Here is a 19018-nt window from a genome sequence, read left to right as displayed (position 1 = left end):
GAAGCAGAGAGCTTTGAGCCTTCTTGATGGGGGATAGAAGTGTTTAGGGTCTGAACATCCATGGAGAAGATGAGGTGGTCATGATTCATGGTGCTGTATGAACAGTATGCAAGACAAGCTTTTCCCTGCATCTTGGTACATGTGATAATACGAACCCAATACTAATGTGGTTAATACATTGCATAATGCCGAGATAATGCCACCAAAAAATTATCCTTAAATATAAAAGCCAACACTAGATGGCAGCAAAGACAATTTTAGTTTCCAATCATGTACGGTAATCTTTATTACAGGGTCAAAATCAGAATCAGAATCAACATACATCATGGAATTTGTTAACTTTGCAGCAGCAATACAATGCGATACATGATAAATATAGAAAAACCTGAATTACAGTATATACAATGTATATCACTCGCTTTAGGTCTCATCTGGAAATTCCAGTTGGCGGGCAATTTTGCTCCACACCGCTCTGACATATTGGGAAATCATGTACTCTGCAGGTTACAGCAATGGTTTGCCATCGCCTACTGCCGGGTTTAAAGAGTTTAAAGAGATCACCACCTCTTGCAGTAGATGACCAGGACGTCTGCATGTCTTGTCACACTCTTAGCGCTCCACCACACCTGCTGGCCTGCCTTCTTGACCGTTGGACCATCAATCGGTCTCCTCCGCTCCATCTGCCAGGGCCACACTTCACACGCTGGGATAGGCAAATCCCCTACCTCACCGAGGGTCGAAGACCCGTCGGCTACCCTCACCTGGTTTGGCCCGTCTGCCGAGACGGTTTACCGGAGTTTGGCCGCTGCGTGTGTTACAGCTACTTGGAGCCACAGGTGAGAGCTGAGCACCAGGTGGGGACCAAAGGTGGACGAGCTGCCCTGAAAAAGGGCACGGCAAGCCCCCCACCAGAGGTGCTACCCCTCCCTAGACACCCCATACACCCCACAATGTATATACTGTATACTAAATATATAAATTAAGGTAAGTAGTGCAAAAACAGAAATTTTAAAAATAGTGAGGTATTCAATGTCCACTCAGAATTCAGATGGTGGAGAGGAAGAAGCTGTTCCTGAATCGTCGAGTGTGTGCCTTCAGGCTTCTGTACCTCCGTTCCCATGGTAACAATGAGAAAATGGCATTCCTGGGTGGTGGGGATCCTTGATGATGGAAGCTAGCTTTCTGAGGCATCGCTCTACAACGATGTCTTGGATACTGTGATGGCTAGTACCCATAATGGAGCTGACTAATTCTACAACTCTCTACAGCTTACTATGTTCCTGTGCAATTACCATGTTCCGCCCCTTACCAGACGGTGAAAGAGCTAGTCCAAATACTCTCCACAGTACATCTGTAGAAGTGTTTGAGTGTTTTAGGCAACTAACCAAATCTCCTCAAACTCCTGATTAAATATAGCCACTGTCATCTCTTCTCTGTAGCTGCATCGATATTTAGGGACCAGGTTGGATCCTCGGAGATATTGACATCCAAGACCTGGGAACTGATCATTCTCTCCCCTACTGATCCCTGAGGACTGGTTTGTGTTCACTCGTCCTATCCTTTCTGAAGCCCACAATCAACTCTTTGGACTTACTCACATTGAGTGCAAAGTTGTTCCTGCAGCACCACTCAACCAGCTGGTATATCTCCCTGCTGTATGCCTTCTTGTCACCATCTGAGATTCTGCCAACAATCATCAGCAAATTTATAGATGGCATTTGAGCTGTGTCATGATTTTTTTTGCAGCAGCAGCAGTACAGTGTAAGATATAAAAATTACTAGAAGTCACAAAGATATAAAAATTGCAAAAACGGATTAACGAGGTGGTGCTCACGGATTCATGGATGGCGGAGGGGAAGAAGAAGCAGCTGTTCCTAAAACAATGAGTGGGTGTCTCTGTACCTTCTCACTGACAGTAGTCAGGGATGAGAAGAGGACACATCCCTGATGGTGTGGGTTTTCAATGATGGGTGCCATCTTTTTGAGGCACCACCTCTTGAGGATGTCCTCAGTGGTGAGGAGGGCTGTGCCTATGGTGAAGCTGGCTGAGACTACAACCGTCCGCACCCTCTTTTTATCCTGTGCATTGGAGCCTCCACATTAGGCTGTGTGGAAGTTCTCCACTGTACATCTGTACAAATTTGCAAATCTTTGGTAATGTAACAAATCTCCTCATACTCCTAATGAAGTAAAGCCTCTAACATACCTTCTTCATCAACGTTCTTGTCCACTATAGACCCTCTGAGATGCTGATGCACAGGAACCTGAAACTGCTTATCATTTCCACCACAATCAGCTCCCTGGTCTATGATGATCATTATGTCTACCTATACTCATCTATTAATATGCTCTATATCTTGTTCATTCACGTACTGTCCAGATTCCTCTTAAATGTTGCTCCTGTTCCTGCCTCCAGCAGCTAATTCCAGATTCCAACTACTTTGTTTGACGCCATTGCCACCACCCTCCACCTGGACAAACAAGACACATACGTTCAGATGCTGTTCATAGACTTTAGTTCAGCATTCAACACAATCATCCCTCAGAAACTGATTGGAAAGCTGGGCCTACTGGGGCTGAACACGTTACTCTGCAATTGGATCCTAGACTTCCTGACTGGGAGACCTCAGTCAGTCCGGATCTGGAGCAGCATCTCCAACACCATCACACTGAGCACGGGGCCCCCAGGGTTGTGTGCTCAGTCCACTGCTGTTCACTCTGCTGACCCATGACTGTGCTGCAACACACAGCTCGAACCACATCATCAGGTTCGCCGATGACACCACCGTGGTGGGTCTCATCAGCAAGAACGAGTCAGCTTACAGAGAGGAGGTGCAGCGGCTAACGGACTGGTGCAGAGCCAACAACCTGTCTCTGAATGTGAACAAAACAAAAGAGATGGTTGTTGACTTCAGGAGGACACGGAGCGACCACTCCCCACTGAACATCGATGGCTCCTCGGTAGAGATCGTAACGAGCACCAGATTTCTTGGTGTTCACCTGGCAGAGAATCTCAGCTGGTCCCTCAACACCAGCTCCATAGCAAAGAAAGCCCAGCAACGTCTCTACTTTCCGCGAAGGCTGAGGAAAGTCCATCTCCCACCCCCCATCCTCATCATATTCTACAGGGGTTGTACTGAGAGCATCCTGAGCAGCTGCGTCACTGCCTGGTTCGGAAATTGCACCATCTCGGATTGCAAGACCCTGCAGCGGATAGTGAGGTCAGCTGAGAAGATCATCGGGGTCTCTCTTCCCGCCATCACGGACATTTACACTACACACTGCATCCGCAAAGGAAACAGCATTATGAAGGACCCCACACATCCCTCATACAATCTCTTCTCCCTCCTGCCGTCTGGGAAAAGGCTCCGAAGCATTTGGGCTCTCACGACCAGACTATGTAACAGGTTCTTCCCCCAAGCTATCAGACTCCTCAATACCCGAAGCCTGGACTGACACCTTGCCCTACTGTCCTGTTTATTATTTATTGTAATGCCTGCACTGTTTTTTGTGCACTTTATGCAGTCCAGTGTAGGTCTGCAGTCTAGTGTAGCTTTCTCTGTGTTTTTTTTATTACGTAGTTCAGACTAGTTTTTTGTACCGTGTCATGTGAACCATGGTCCTGAAAACCGTTGTCTCATTTTTACTATGCACTGTACCAGCAGTTATGGTCGAAATGACAATAAAAGTTGACTTGACTTTTTGGATGAAAAGTATACTGTTCTGATCCACTTTAAGCTGCTTGCTCTTTCCTGGAGTAACACACAGAAAATGCTGGAGGAACTCAGCAAGTCTGTCAGGAATAAAGAGTTGACAGTTTGGGCCAAGACCTTTCATCAGTATCTTCAGACCCTCAGAACTGATGAAAGGTCTCGGCCCAAAAGCTGCCTGGCCTGCTGAGTTCCTCAACATTTTGTGTGTGTGTCTGAATTTCCAGCACCTACAGAATATCTTTCACCATAAACCTACAAGTTTTAACCACTCCCACCATTGCAAATAAACACTTTAACCCTGTCTATGTCTCTTATAATTTATGAGCCTCTGTAAGGTCTCCTCTCAGTTTCCTTCACTCTAAGGAAAACAGACCCAGTCTACCCAATCTCTCATTATATAAAAGTTTCTCAAACCAATGCAACAAATGAGGTACTGGTATTGTTACCAATTATATAATTATGCTGCCTCCATCCACTTGTATATGTTAAAGAAAAGTTTATTTGACCACTCACCTTGGATGAATTATCTAGATCCATTTCATCTCAAATTATATTGCACAATAATTAACATGAAGAGGTATTGTGGTCAGTGTGGACAAGGCCTCATGGTAGTGTTGCAATTAGCATAACGCTATCGTGCCATGGGGCGTCGGAGTTCAGAGTTCAATTCTGGTGCCAACTGTAAGGAGTTTTACATTCTCCCTGTAACCACATGGCTTTCCTCCCGGCGCTCTGGTTTCTTCCGACAGTCCAAAGATGTGCCGGTTAGTAAGTTAGTTGGTCAATGTAAGTTGTCCTGTAATTAGGCTGGTGGTATGTGGGTTGCTGAATGGTGCAGTCTGTTGGGCCGGAAGGGCCTGTTCCACACTGTATCTCTAAATAAAATAAAATAAAATAAAGTTAAGAAAAGGCTTGTTTCCATGTTGTATGGCTCTCTGGCTCGGGGCTTGTTGTCAAGTCACTAAAATGACAAAATTTTAACTTTAGTGAATGGTGTGAAGAAAATAACAACTTAAATTGACCAACAGGAATCAGCAGCCATAATGTGTTCTGCTGCACACATGAGGCTGCTAAACAAGATAAGAAACCATGGTATTAGAGCAAAGAAACTAGCATGGAAGGAAGATTGGTTGACCGGCAGAAGAATAAAGGGGTCCTTTTCTGGCTGACAGCCAATGATTAGTGATGTTCCCTAGGGAAAGGTGTTGTGTTTGCTACCTTTCATATAATGTATTTAATGACCCGAATGACAGAATTGATGGCTTTATGGCCAAGTCTGTAAATTACACAAAGATAGGTGTCTGTGCTGATTTTGTTCGTTTACAGCCAATCAAAAGAACACAGCAACTGAATTCCTCCATCAATAACTCTTAGGAACAGATACACAGTTTTATAGAACTATAGTGATATTGGTAATGTTCTAATGTATTCTGCATTTCAGTCAGAGGTTCCCGAGTTTGATCCAGTGACGGGCTGGTTGATGTCAAGCTCGTAACTTGGCCTTGTAAAAAGAACACTGCCACCTCCAGTTTAAATTCGCGCACGGAATATTGAGGAGGATCAAATACCCAAACCCAGCACAGCCCCCATTTGTCCCATTTAACCTGTCTCAGTGCGGTGGTCTTTAGGACCAGGGAAATTCAGTACAGTGGTTCTTAGGACCCAGCAGACCTCGGGAGCCAGCGGAGGTTGAGACCCACCGCCTGCAGCGTTTCTGTTCCACTGACGGGAAGCGATCACGATTGAAAATGAAGTGGAAATAATAAAACATTTGGAAAGAGGTGAAATGTCATCGGTCATTGGAAAAGCATTAGGCTACAGTCGGTCAACGATTGGAACAATTTTAAAGGATAAAGGTTTAAGTGAGAATAATGGAGCATGTGAAAGGCCCTGCCCCAATGAAAGCTACGATTATTACTAAGCAACGCAGTGGTTTAATTATTGGAAAACATACGTTTCTTAAGTGTTTTATATGCATAAAAAGGTAAAATATATAATATATACTAAGACAAACGTTTGACTAACTGACGCTAAATAATACCAGATGTACTTGTTCCGACTTACATACAAATCCAACTTAAAGACAGACTCAGGAATGGAACTCGTTCGTAACCCAGGGACTGCCTGTATGTGGTGGTTTGTCCCTATTACTGGCAGAAGGCATTATAGCAGCTACATATGCCTTTTCATTTTTCTTAGGCTAAATATTAGAATATTACCCACATAATGTAATTGTGCAACCAGTGATTGGTTTATTTTTATCTAAGGAATTTTCTCTTACCTCGATGGTAAAGGTGAGAGATTTTCCTTTTTCATCTTTTTATCTTCGCCATCTTTGCTTGAATCTCTGCTTTACTTCCCAGCTTTTCACTTAGTTTGTATGTTTGTTTAAACTTTAAAATAAATAATTGTTAAGAATTAAGACTGCTCACCATTCTTAAACCCCAGAAGAACTTTAAGGATTAGACAGAGACCCAACAATACTAAGTGTAATTAGTGATCAAACTAAATTAGCATTTCAATTAGCTAAATTAGCATATTTAAGTGAGGAACAAAAATATCATTCCCCATGGCTCTCTCTTTCTGGCTAACAACAAAGTAACTGCAAGCACGGTTACTTATTTGCTTCTACCATGCCACAACCCACATGACAAATTACCATAATAAACGTGCCACAAAATACAATGCAGACAGAAAATAGATTCATGGCTTCCACAGACCAAGAAATAGATATATGGCTTGTACATGCCAGCCCTAAATTATGAGAGTGTAGCGGTGTGCTACACGCAGCGCTGAAATAACAACACGTAGTCGATGAGCTGCAGTTGCAAAAGAGATTTATTCGAACTTCGCGGCCTGGCTTTAAAGCCTTCCTGATCCCGCCCTCCCTGGGCAGGAATGCTATAGGGGGCGCGTATTCACAGTCCCATCCCACGCGTGGGCTTTTCCCCTTGCTGGTGAAGCAGACTTGGTGCCCTCTTTGGGACCGGCCTCAATGCCGGCGCGTGCCGATTTGTGAGCCGGTTCGAGTGCGCTGGGAAGTGGGTCGCCACATAACCCCACCCCCCCCCAGAATTGGCGATACACCCCCCAATGTCCACAGTCTGGGCCAGACTCTGTTTGGGAGGTCTGCCTCTGCGCCGCGTTGCCGGAATTTTGACCAGCTGTGCCAAGTCCACATGGGCCGGTTTGAGTCAGTCCACTGTGAAAACCTCCTCTCTTCCCCCCAATGTCCAGCACGAATGTGGACCTGTTGCTTCTGATCACTGTAAATGGCCCCTCGTAGGGCCGCTGTAGCGGTGTCCAATGTCCGCCCCGTCATACAAAAACAAACTTACAGTTTTGCAGGTCTTTGGGTATGCAGGTCGGGTTCTGCCCATGCTGTGAAGTGGGTATGGGGGCCAGGTTACCGAGCCTCTCGCGTAGTCTGCCCAGGACTGCTGCAGGTTCTTCCTCTTGCCCCCTTGGGGCTGGTATGAACTCCCCTGGGACAACCAGGAGTGCGCTGTACACCAACTCGGCCGATGAGGTGTGCAGATCTTCTATGGGCGCCATGCAGATTCCGAGCAGGACCCAGGAAAGCTCGTCCGCCCAGTTGGCTCCTCTCAGGCGGGCCATGAGAGCCGACTTTAGGTGACGGTGGAAACGCTCCACCAGGCCGTTCGACTGTGGGTGGTAGGCAGTTGTGTGGTGTAGCTGTGTCCCCAAAAGGCTGGCCATAGCTGACCACAGGCTGGAGGTGAACTGGGCGCCTCTGTCGGAGGTAATGTGGGCCGGTACAACAAAGCGAGATACCCAGGTGGAGATCAGTGCCCGGGCGCAAGATTCAGAGGTGGTGTGCGTGAGCGGGACCGCCTCTGGCCATCTTGTGAACCGGTCCACGATAGTGAGGAGGTGCCGTGCTCCACGTGACACTGGCAGAGGGCCCACGATATCCACATGAATGAGGTCGAAACGCCGGTGGGTGGGGTGGAACCGCTGTGGCAGAGCTTTGGTGTGCCACTGCACCTTGGCTGTTTGACAGTGCATGCACGTTTTGGCCCATTCACTGACCTACTTGCGAAGTCCGTGCCAAACGAACCTGTTGGAGACCATCCTGATGGTTGTCCTGATGGAGGGGTGCGCTAAGTTATGAATGGAGTTGAAAACTCGCCGCCGCCAGGCTGCCAGGACGACGGGGCGGGCTTGGTCGGTGGTGATGTCACAGAGTAGGGTCCTCTCACCTGGGCCTACGGGGAGGTCCTGGAGCTGCAAACCGAAGACTGTGGTTCTGTAACTAGGGATCTCCTCGTCTGCCTGCTGCGCCTCCGCCAGTGCTTCATAGTCTACCCCCTGGGACAGGGCATGAATGGTAGGGTGAGAGAGAGTGTCTGCCATGACATTGTCCTTTCTTGAGACATGCCGGACGTCCGTCGTGTATTTGGAGATGTAGGTCAGATGTCACTGCTGGCGGGACGACCAGGGATCGGACACCTTCATGAACGTAAAGGTAAGCAGCTTGTGGTCCGTGAACACGGTGAAGGGCCTACCTTCCAAGAAGTACCTGAAATGCCGGATTGCCAGGTATAGCGCCAACAGTTCCCGGTCGAAAGCACTGTACTTGAGCTCGGGCGGTCGCAGGTGTTTGCTGAAAAACGCCAGGGGTTGCCAGCGACCCTCGATGAGTTGCTCCAGTACCCCACCGACTGTCGTGTTATATGTGTCCATTGTGAGGGTGGTAGGGACGTCCATTCTGGGGTGCACTAGCATCGCGGCGTTTGCCAAGGCTTCTTTCGTTTTAATGAAAGCGGCGGCGGACTCCTTGTCCCTGGTAATGTTCTTGCCCGGACCGGGTGAACAGGGGGTGCATGATTCGGGCAGCTGAAGGGAGGAAGCGGTGGTAGAAATTGACCATACCCACGAATTCCTGAAGGCCTTTGATTGTGTTGGGTCGGGGGAAATGGCGGACTGCATCTACCTTAGCGGGCAGAAGATTTGTCCCGTCTTTAGTAATCCTCTGGCCCAGGAAGTCAATGGTGTTGATCCCAAACTGGCATTTGGCTGGGTTGATTGTCAGGCCGTATTCACTCAGAAGGGCATAGAGTTGACGGAGGTGGGACAGATGCCCCTGTCGACTGCTGCTGGCTACGAGGATGTTGTCCAAATAGATGAAAGCGAAGTCCAGGTTGCGTCCCACTGTGTCCATTAACTGCCAAAACGTCTGTGCGGCATTCTTTAGGCCAAACGGCATGCGGAGGAACTCAAAAAGGCCGAAAGGGGTGATGTGTGCCGTTTTGGGGACGTCGTCCGGATGCATCGGGATTTGATGGTATCCCCGGATGAGGTCTACCTTGGAGAAGATCCGTGCGCCGTGCAGGTTTGCTGCAAAGTCCTGAACGTGCGGTCCGGTATTGTAGCCTCATTCAGCCGGTGGTAGTCGCCGCACGGTCTCCAGCCCCCTGATGCTTTGGGCACCATGTGCAGGGGGGAGGCCCATGGGCTGTCGGACTGCTGTATGATCCCCAATTCCTCCATCCAGTTGAGTAGCCATCTTCTTTGGCGCCTTGAATCTCCATGAGTAAATCTCCGAGCTCCCTTAACTTAATGTGATCTTTGGCTGACACCTTAGGAAAGTTTTCCAGACATCGGTATAGCGCCGCTTCAATAATTTCGGGGGCCGCATAGCCCTCCCGAAGTCTCTCCCATGCTTTGCTTAAGGCTAGCTCGGTTTTGTTGATGTACACTGAACGTATGCGTCTCACCTGTTCGCATGATTCTTTCCCCAGCCATTTCACCATAAGATCCAACTCTTGGGTTGCTCTGAGCTGGATTCCGTCGATAGTGTTGGTGAATGTGGAGTACCATGCACAGTAATTTTCAGGTTTATCGTCGAACTGGTATAGTCCTGAAGTGACGAGATCTCGTCGTGCTAAATACTGTGCCATGGGTTCAATTGCAAGTGGCATGCGGGCTGGGGAAGTATGTCGGTGGGTATATGACTGAGGGCGTACCTCTGTTATGGACTTTGCTGTTCTGAATTCAGCCTTTGCCTCTCTTCTCGCCAAATCTGGTAAGTTTGGTGTCGAGAAGTATTTGTCATCAGCTCTTTCATTCTTGACTTCATCGCGGAGTTGTGAGGGTAAATTGTCTTCCTCAGATGGATGTGGTGCAATTGGGTCTCTCTGAGACTCCTCATGACGTGGGGTGTTATCAGATAAGTATGGAGTGGAAGAACGAATCTTCCAGTCTATTTGAGATTGGACATAGTCGCTTGTGCGTTCCAATCTGGTCTTTTCTGACGTAGATTTTACATCAACCAGATCATACATTTCTTCAGCATCTTCTATGAACTCTGCTTCCACCCTGGCAGCTTCTTCTTCTCGTTCCCGCATCAGCACTTCTAACTCCGCCGCTATCCTTGCCCTTTCCAACTGGTTTTGGGCTTCTCTGGCAGCCTTTTCCATTTCTCTGGTGGCCGCTTCCTTCTGGTTTTTGGCTTCTCTGGTAGCTGCTTCCATTTTCAAATCTGCTTCTTGTCTGGCGTAACGCAGTCACACCCTGGCGGCTTCTGCCTTAGCTCTTGCATGGGTGGACTTACTTGATGATGTTCTACTGCCCCCCTTGCTGGGTGGCAACGACTTGACGCTGGATCGAGATGTCATTGCAGCACTTGAGACACCTGATAATGCTGCTTTTTCACTGTAGTGTTCTCGCTCGGGTGTAACAGAATGCTGAGCTAAACACCGAGTTAAACCTTTGTCAATAACGACAGGATCACAGTAAGATTAACCGTTTACTGTTCACTCTTTCACATTGACGTATGGTGAAAACTGTTGATAAAACAATACAAGATTTGTACAGTGTTTGTTTCCTTCTTGATATTACATTTACATCGTAAATACTTGCAAGGTAAAACTACAACAACTACATTACATTAAAGTGCAGCATACAGTCAGAATCTACCTATGCCATTGACTGCTTTACATACACTTCAACACAAACTATCCGCAACTCTTTAACTAACGAAAACATAAACATTATCGACTGTCGTTACTTTTAACAGGATCGGCGTTAACATTTTAATTCAACTTATCAATTATCTCATAACTCACAGCATTGCTTTCACAATGTTCCTGGTGCGTAGAGAGAAAACATTGCTGCTGCTTGCTCACACATGTATCTTTCCCCCCGCCTTCCCATTTCTCCAAACCGGTATTTTCCCACAGGACACAGCGAAACCGGATGTGACGTCATCGCATGCCGTGATATCTCACAGACAACTTTAAACAATCCTAACTTTAACTAGAATGCTAACAAACAAATTACTAAGCGAAAATATTATAAACTAAATAACTGTCATAAAGGCAACACAAAGGGATACCTGAGTAACTGCACAGTACACAACGAAAGATGACAACTAGCAAAGTTATAGTAAAAATAATGAGATGATGGCCTTAGTCGGAAAAGTTGACGAAATTGACAGTGCTAATGAGGACTGGGAACCATATATCGAGAGTGTTGAACAATATTGTAACGTGAACAATATGGACGAGGAAAAGAAAGTCTCCACATTTCTTAGCTTAATGGGAGCTGAAACATTCAGGCACTTATGCAACTTAGTAACTCCTGAAAAACCAGCAAGTAAGATGTTTGATGAAATTATTACAAATGTCTTCACCCAAAACTGCTGGTAATAACTGAGGGATTTAGATTTGAGGTGTTACATTTTGGTAGGAATAATCAAAATAGGACATACATGGTAAATGGTAGGGCATTGAAGAATGCAGTAGAACAGAGTGATCTAGGAATAACGGTGCATAGTTCCTTGAAGGTGGAATCTCATGTGGATAGGGTGGTGAAGAAAGCTTTTGGTATGTTGGCCTTTATAAATCAGAGCATTGAGTATAGAAGTTGGGATGTAATGTTGAAATTGTACAAGGGATTGGTAAGGCCGAATTTGGAGTATTGTGTACAGTTCTGGTCACCAAATTATAGGAAAGATGTCAACAAAATAGAGAGAGTATAGAGAAGATTTACTAGAATGTTATCTGGGTTTCAGCACCAAAGTTACGAGGAAAGATTGAACAAGTTAGGTCTTTATTCTTTGGAGCATAGAAGGTTGAGGGGGGACTTGATAGAGGTATTTAAAATTATGAGGGGGATAGATTGAGTTGACGTGGATAGGCTTTTTCCATTGAGAGTAGGGGAGATTGAAACAAGAGGACATGAGTTGAGACTTAGTGGGCAAAAGTTTATGGGTAACATGAGGGGGAATTTCTTTATTCAGAGAGTGGTAGCTATGTGGAATGAGCTTCCAGTAAGAGTGGTAGATGCAGGTTCGGTATTGCCATTTAAAGCAAAATTGGATAGGTATATGGACAAGAAAGGAATAGAGGGTCAGTGGGATTAGGTGAAAGTAAGCATTTGGCATGGACTAGAAGGGCCGAGATGGCCTGTTTCCATGCTGTAATTGTTGTATGGTTATATGGTTATTTAACAAAAGGAACCAGTCAAAGGATGAAACTGTGCAAATTTTCCCAATACTGTGACTTTAGAGATGGACTTTTTGCTGTATTAAGGGTTAGGCTTGTATGTGGTATGCATTGTCAAAGTACTCAAAAGAGGCTGCTGTCAGAAAGAAACTTAATTTTAAAACAGCCATTGACCATTGTAATATCATTAGAGACTATAGCAAAGGATGCAGCAGAACTACAGGAGTTTAGAATGTGAAATGCACAAAATGTCCCTGAATGGTGCAAAAAGCCAAAAATGTTATCAATGTGGAAAATCCTCTCATGATGCAAATGACTTTTGTTTCAAAGAAAATGTTTGTAGGAAGTGTCACAGCCAAGGTCACATGGAGACAGTGTGGAAGTCAGACAAAAAGCACAAACAAAGGGAAAAACCACACAGAGTGAAAAGATTCAAACACAAAGCTAAACAAATGTATAAAGTGAATGAAGTATAAAGTGAATGAAATGTATAAAGTAAATGTATAAAGTGTGAAGCAGAATTGGACAACACAGAGTCTGACAAAGGTGAGCTGCCATGTCTAGAACTGCATAGCATTACTGAAGCAAATCACAAAATCATCTGGTTCAAATAGATGTATCTGGTGTAAATCTGTAAATGGAGCTGGATACAGGGTCAGCTTTGTCTATAATTTCAGAAGGCTGACTACAACAGACTGCTTTCTAAGCTACCATTAGAAAGGGCCTCGATGATACCAAAGACCTATACAGATGAAAAAGTGTCTCCCAAAGGCAAACTGAAAGTGAATGTGATGTGTAAAGGCCAAACACAGAAGTTAGAGCTTCATGTATTGAAAAGTGGAGGCCAGCACTCTTTGGATGTGAATGGTTGAGAAAAATCCAACTAGACTGGAACACAATCAATGCTCTCAGTGTGACATCAACAGGCAACTGCAGTCCAAATAGCACTTACTAGAAACTGGCACAGCTACTTAATGCTAATGAGAAGGTGTTTGAGAAGGGTATTGGTAAACTCAAAAGCATGAAAGCTGGAATTGAACTGGATGAAGCAGCGACAGCAAGATTCCATAAAGCACATCCAGTCCCTCACATACTATGTCCTGATGTAGATGCTGAACTGCAGAGCTTGGAGACATCTGGCATTCTCTGCAAGGTTGAGTGGAGTGATTGGGCTGTGCCCATTGTCCCAGTGATCAAAAAGGAAGGCTGGAGCTGTTCGCAAATGTGGGGACTTCAAAGAGAGCATCAACCTGGTGTTGTATACTATGCAATAACCTTGCCACAAATAGGAGACATTTTTGCATCTTTGGCAGGTGGGGAGAGGTTTTAAAAGACTGACTTGTCATCAGTCTACCTGCAAATGGAAGTTGAGCTGTCAAGCAGGAAGTTCCTCACAATCAACACTCACAAAGGATTGTTCCAGTATAATCCTCTCATCTTTGGCATCGCATCAGCTCCAGCAACTTGGTAAAGAGCGATGGACCAAGTGCTCCAAGGTATCCCAGGAACACAATGTTACCTTGATGATATCATCATGACTGGCAAGAATGATGAAGAGCACCCCCTGAACCTCGGTAAAGTGCTTACCAGGCTGAGTGAGTATGGTCTGTGTACAAAGAGAGAGAAATGTGAGTTTTTCAAGAATGAAATCTCATATTGTGGACATGTCATTAACAAGCGCGGCTACATAAGTCTCAAGAGAAGATCGAAGCACGGCTACAGGCACCCAAACTGGAAAATGCGTCACAACTCGGATCATACTTGGGCCTTGTAAACTACTGCCACCAGTTTCTCCCAAATACGGCAACAGTGCTGCATCCATTGAATGCACTGTTACAGACAGGAGCAAAGTGGGAATGGTCAGAAAGATGTGAAAGAGCATTCAAGTAAACAAAGATGCTAATAACATCAGATGAACTGCTCACCCATTATGACCCATCCCTGCCCATCAGACTGGCATGCGATGCATCCCCTTATGCATCCTCTACATTGGAGCCATTTCATCACACGTAATGAAAGATGGATCTGAACGCCTAATTGCATTTGCTTCAAGATCACTGACAAGCACAGAATGCACCTATGCACAGATTGACCAAGAGGCTCTTAGTCCAACATGGGGAATAAAGAAATTCCACCACTACCTCTATGGACAAAAGTTTACCCTAGTGACTGATTACCAGGCCCCTTGTGTCCATTTTGAATTCCAGGAAGGTACTGGTAATTATAGTGGTGATTGCTACCTGGTTACAATGTTGGGTACTGTTCCTGGGAGCACACTGATGTAACATAGAGTTCAAGGGTACCAAACAAAACAGCAACACTGATGGCTTGTCATATCTACCACTGCTGGTAACAGAAGGAAAAAAGCCTTCATATTGTGACCCAGCAGAAGTGTTTCACACAGCATTGGTGGACCAGTTGCTAGTAAAAAATTCTGAAACACAAAGAGAAACAAGGAATGACCCGACGTCGACTAAAGTCTATGACATCACCATGGGAGGAAGGCCAGCTCATGGTAATACTGTTTCCAGAGTTCTCAGTGAGATGAGAACACATGTCTGTTATGTGAAAGAATGCTGATGTGTGGATCTCTTGTGGTTCCCTCTAAACTGTACACCAGAGTGTTACAGAATCGGCATGAGGGACACCTGGATACAGTCAAGATGAAGAATCTCACCCGGAGCTACATGTGGTGGCTGGGAATAGATGGACTGATTGAAGACTTCACCAAAAGCTTTCCAGGATGCAGGAAGTTCAAAATTCATCCCTACAGGCACCATTACACCTCTGGGAGTGTCAGTCTTCAACATGGCAAAGAGTATGTATCGACTTTACTGGGCCATTGATGGACTCCATGTTTCTGATTGTTGTCGATGCACATCCAAAGTGGCCAGAGCTCATACCAATGAAGTCAACCACACTGGAAAAGCAACACACACAAAATGCTGGTGGAACGCAGCAGGTCAGGCAGCATCTCTAGGGAGAAGCACTGTTGACATTTCGGGCCAAGATCCTTCATCGGTCCTGACAAAGAGTCTCAGCCCGAAACGTCGACAGCGCTTCTCCCTATAGATGCTGCCTGAGCTGCTGCATTCCACTAGCATTTTGTATGTGTTGCTTGAATTTCCAGCATCTGCAGATTTCCTCATGTTCACATTGGAAAAGACTGTTTTCACTCTGAGGATATCTTTGCCAGCAATGGCTTACCTAAACAAATAGTGAGTGACAATGGACTACAATACACTTCAGAAGAGTTCAGATTATTCATGAAGAAAAATAGCATCAAACATTTCAAGTCAGCTCCTCACCATCCAGCAACGAATGGGTTAACTGAAAAGTTTATCCCAAACTTCTAGAAATCCATTAAAGCTATGGACAAGGAGGACATTTCTCTACAGCACAAGGACAATTTCCTTTTTGTGAAACTCTGTTCATGCGATGACAACTCAAACACCTGCCATGCTGTTCATGAACAGGAATCTGAGATCTCACATAAACCTCCTGAAACCAGATCTACAGAGGAAAGTACAGAATTAACAATCCATCCAGTTGCTAAGTGAAACTGCAAGGACTTTGAGATTGGACAGGAAGTCCTAGTGTGGGATTACTGAGAAGACAAGTGGGTACCCGGGAGGATAGCTACGAGAACTAGACCACTGATGTACACAGTGTACCTTGGAGATCAGACATGGAAACATCATGAGGACTAGATACTGGATGCTCAGCCGAAGAACACACCTGAGTCGACTGGATCCAACAGGACAGACACAATACAGCCACTGGACTTGCCTCTCAGTGATGATCATGTCACTGACAGCAACATGACACCTGAAACAGAGAAATGTGTCTTTGACAAGACACCTGCCAAAACTGATGCCACTCCACAGGTCCAAAGGCATTATCCAGAAAGAAACAGAGTGCTATCTAAAAGGCTGTATCTTTCATATAGTGAAGTTTGTTATGGACTTTTATTGTGAAAGCATGTTTATTTCAATATGGGTTATGGAAGGGAAGTTGAATATTTTATGACATCTACAGTTTTATGCCTCATTAATCTAAAGGGGGAGGAAGTGTACTGTATGGATTGATTTCTTTTAGAGCAATTACTCGCCTTAGCATTATGCATGGACTGATTACTTACCTACATGCATTGATCAGTTGTCTATACCTGCACATTGATCTGTGCTCTCTCCCCCCCCCCCCCACAGCTTCAATGTGAATACACCAGTTAAAGCAATCTCACGTGTGCATGCTTTTATTTTGTTTGATATGTTGTTGTACAGACACAACATATCTCCTCAAACCTCTGCCTCCTGTAGAAGACAGATCTTGGTTATAGGCCTGTCTAGGCAGCTGGTCTTGGTCTTGATGTGCACCTGCTGCACAACTCCTCTTCTATCTGAAAAGACTTGAATGACTCTTCTGGCGATCCATGAGTTTTGAGGCATTATGTCATCAACAATAAGCACAATGACTCATAGGATGAAATTACGTTTCATACCTGACCGTTTCAGACACTCCTGCAACGATGGTGAATATTCATTGACCCACCATTTCCAAAACAAGTTTGACATGTATTGGACCTGCTTCTATCTACAATGAGCATAAATGTCTTCCTTTTGGAACTCTCTCGGTGGTAAGGATGGTGAGATCTTTGGAAGCAGTAGGTGGTTGGGTATTAATGTTTCCAAATCATTGGAAACTTGGGGGGATGCTTTAGGAATCAGATGACCATTGATAATAGCCTCTACTTCACAAAGCAATGTATTGGAACTGTCTTTGTCAAGATCTGTACCTTCATAGTGGAAATGAGGACCTTTCACACAGACCTGATTAACTTCACCCATATTCCTCCATGATGTGAACCAGCTGGGGGGTGGGGGTGGGGTTAAACTCCACAATTCCTTTTTGAAGAAGGACATTACTAATCCGTGAATGATTCCACTTCTCAATGGCTTCTTGCAGCTCACTCTCGGCTCCAACAAAGTTTGTCACATTAGCAGACTGCAGTTCACAAGCCTGTATTTGTCTTGCTATAAAGCAGCGAGGTGAATTAACAAAGGAATCTGTGTCTAAAGAAGATGCCACTTCAATGTGAACAGCTCGTATAGCTAGGCAGGTAAATATGACCCCATACCCCTTCAACGTACTTCTGCTCTTCACCTCAAAAGGTCCGAAGTACTCCACTCCTACACGTGTAAACGAAGTTCATCCAGAGAGACTCTGTCCAGAGGTGGACCTGCCACGTACTGGCATCCTGTGGCTGCAAACAACCATCAAAAAATAATACACCTAGACAGGTTTTGTCTTTCAGCTGTACTAGCCCTGGGAATCCAGTGCTTTTGGCACAACCTGGATAACGTGGTTACGGCCACCATGTCCCACCTCTTGATGTACATGCGTCAGAATGAGGTCTGGGATATCATCCTTTGACAGTATAACAATATGCTTCGACTCTTCAGGCATGGCTCCCCTACTAAGCTGTCCACCAATTCTCAAGACATCATCTTCAAGTACTGGATTGAGCTTGAAAATATGGCTGTTCCTTTTCATACTTTCTCCCCTTTGCCAACTTGAGAATTCATCAGGAATTCTCTTTCTTTGGCAAAACCCAATGATCTCCATTTTGGCCTTTCTGACCTCCTCCGCTGAGAGACAACCTCGGCTGGTCTGACCTTTGACTTCCTCAATCTCTCCCTCCAAAGAATACTCTTGTTGTTCTTCATCTAAGATAGACTGAGCAAGAGCAAAGTATAATCTTCCAACTAAGAAACTAGATGCCAGATGGTTCACAAAAGTTTTCACCATCTAGGCCAGCTGAAACATTGACTATTTATTCTCTTCCATGGATGTTTCCTGGCCTGCTGAGTTCCTCCAGCATTCTGTGTGTGTTGCTTCACAGGAAAAGTCCTCCCCACTACTGAGCACATCTACAATGAGCATTGCCACCATCCAGACCATGATCTCTTCTTACTGATGCCATTGGGAAGGAGGTACAGGAGCCTTCGGTCATTACCTTCCAACCACCGGGCTACTGAACCAGCATGGATAAACTCACTTACCTCAACTCTGAACTGATTCCACAACTTATAGACTCACTCCCAAGGAATCTACAACTCACATTCATGATATTTATTATTATGTATATTTGCACATTTTGTCTTTTGCACATTAGTTATCTGTCCCCTTTGTGTCTATTTTATTTGATTCTATTGTTTCTTTTTACCTACTTGAATACGGGCAAGAAAATGAACCACAGGATAACATACACCCTGTGTACATTGATAATAAATTCACTTCGAAAAGAGAAAATGTTGGAAATACACATCAGGCAGAATCCATAGAGAAAGAAACAGCGTTGATATTTCTAGTTAAATGGGGTTTAACTTGCCAAGTTAAATTGCTTTCAAAATGTTCATTGTAGCTGACAGTGACAAACTTACCGTTTCGATATGTTTGACCACAAACAGCGCCGAGACTTTGTGCCTCGAAGCTTTGATTTGAGCTCATATTATTTGTTTTATATTAATCAAACTGTAGGGCACGGGAAATGATAAGGAGTGGACTTTGTAACAAATATTTCTCAGAGATATTGGCAGACAACTCTCTCTCTCTCTCACACACACACACACACACAACGGGAACTCTGCATACGTGGAAAGTTTCCATTCAGCGACGGCGTCCGTTTGATCCCTTCCACAATCCTTGATCGGCAATTGCACTAATTTTTCAGTGGAGAAACCCCTAACTACGCAGGGTTTCCGGTCAATTGCAATCTTTCACGGCAGGGTACCAGGCTGAGTGATGCTTTGCTTTCAATGAACTTCCTGCGGC

The 19018-nt window shown here is 45.1% G+C and overlaps 1 protein-coding gene across 3 annotated transcripts; it reads right to left on the bottom strand.

The window, feature by feature from the left end:
- Positions 1–296: 296 nt before the first annotated feature.
- LOC132399729 (uncharacterized) lies at positions 297–18982 on the bottom strand. 3 transcript variants are annotated; one of them, XR_009514051.1, is made up of 2 exons: positions 18839–18898; positions 297–6106 (listed from the first exon to the last, which is right to left on the bottom strand). XR_009514051.1 is itself a non-coding variant. In XM_059980420.1 (2 exons), exon 2 carries the CDS (start codon positions 10208–10210, stop codon positions 9116–9118), a length of 1095 nt encoding a protein of 364 aa, XP_059836403.1. In that variant the 5' UTR covers positions 10211–10522; positions 18839–18982; the 3' UTR covers positions 297–9115. The 3 variants fall into 3 exon arrangements, 1 of the variants encoding a protein (XP_059836403.1); XR_009514050.1 differs by lacking the exon at positions 18839–18898 and having other exon boundaries at positions 297–4588; positions 5995–15153; XM_059980420.1 differs by having other exon boundaries at positions 297–10522; positions 18839–18982.
- Positions 18983–19018: the final 36 nt, after the last annotated feature.

The sequence above is a fragment of the Hypanus sabinus genome, chromosome 9, assembly GCF_030144855.1.
Source record: "Hypanus sabinus isolate sHypSab1 chromosome 9, sHypSab1.hap1, whole genome shotgun sequence".
Classification (NCBI taxonomy): Eukaryota; Metazoa; Chordata; class Chondrichthyes; order Myliobatiformes; family Dasyatidae; genus Hypanus; species Hypanus sabinus.
The sequence above is the reverse complement of the archived record's forward strand: the minus strand, read 5'-3'. Positions and strand labels throughout refer to the sequence as shown.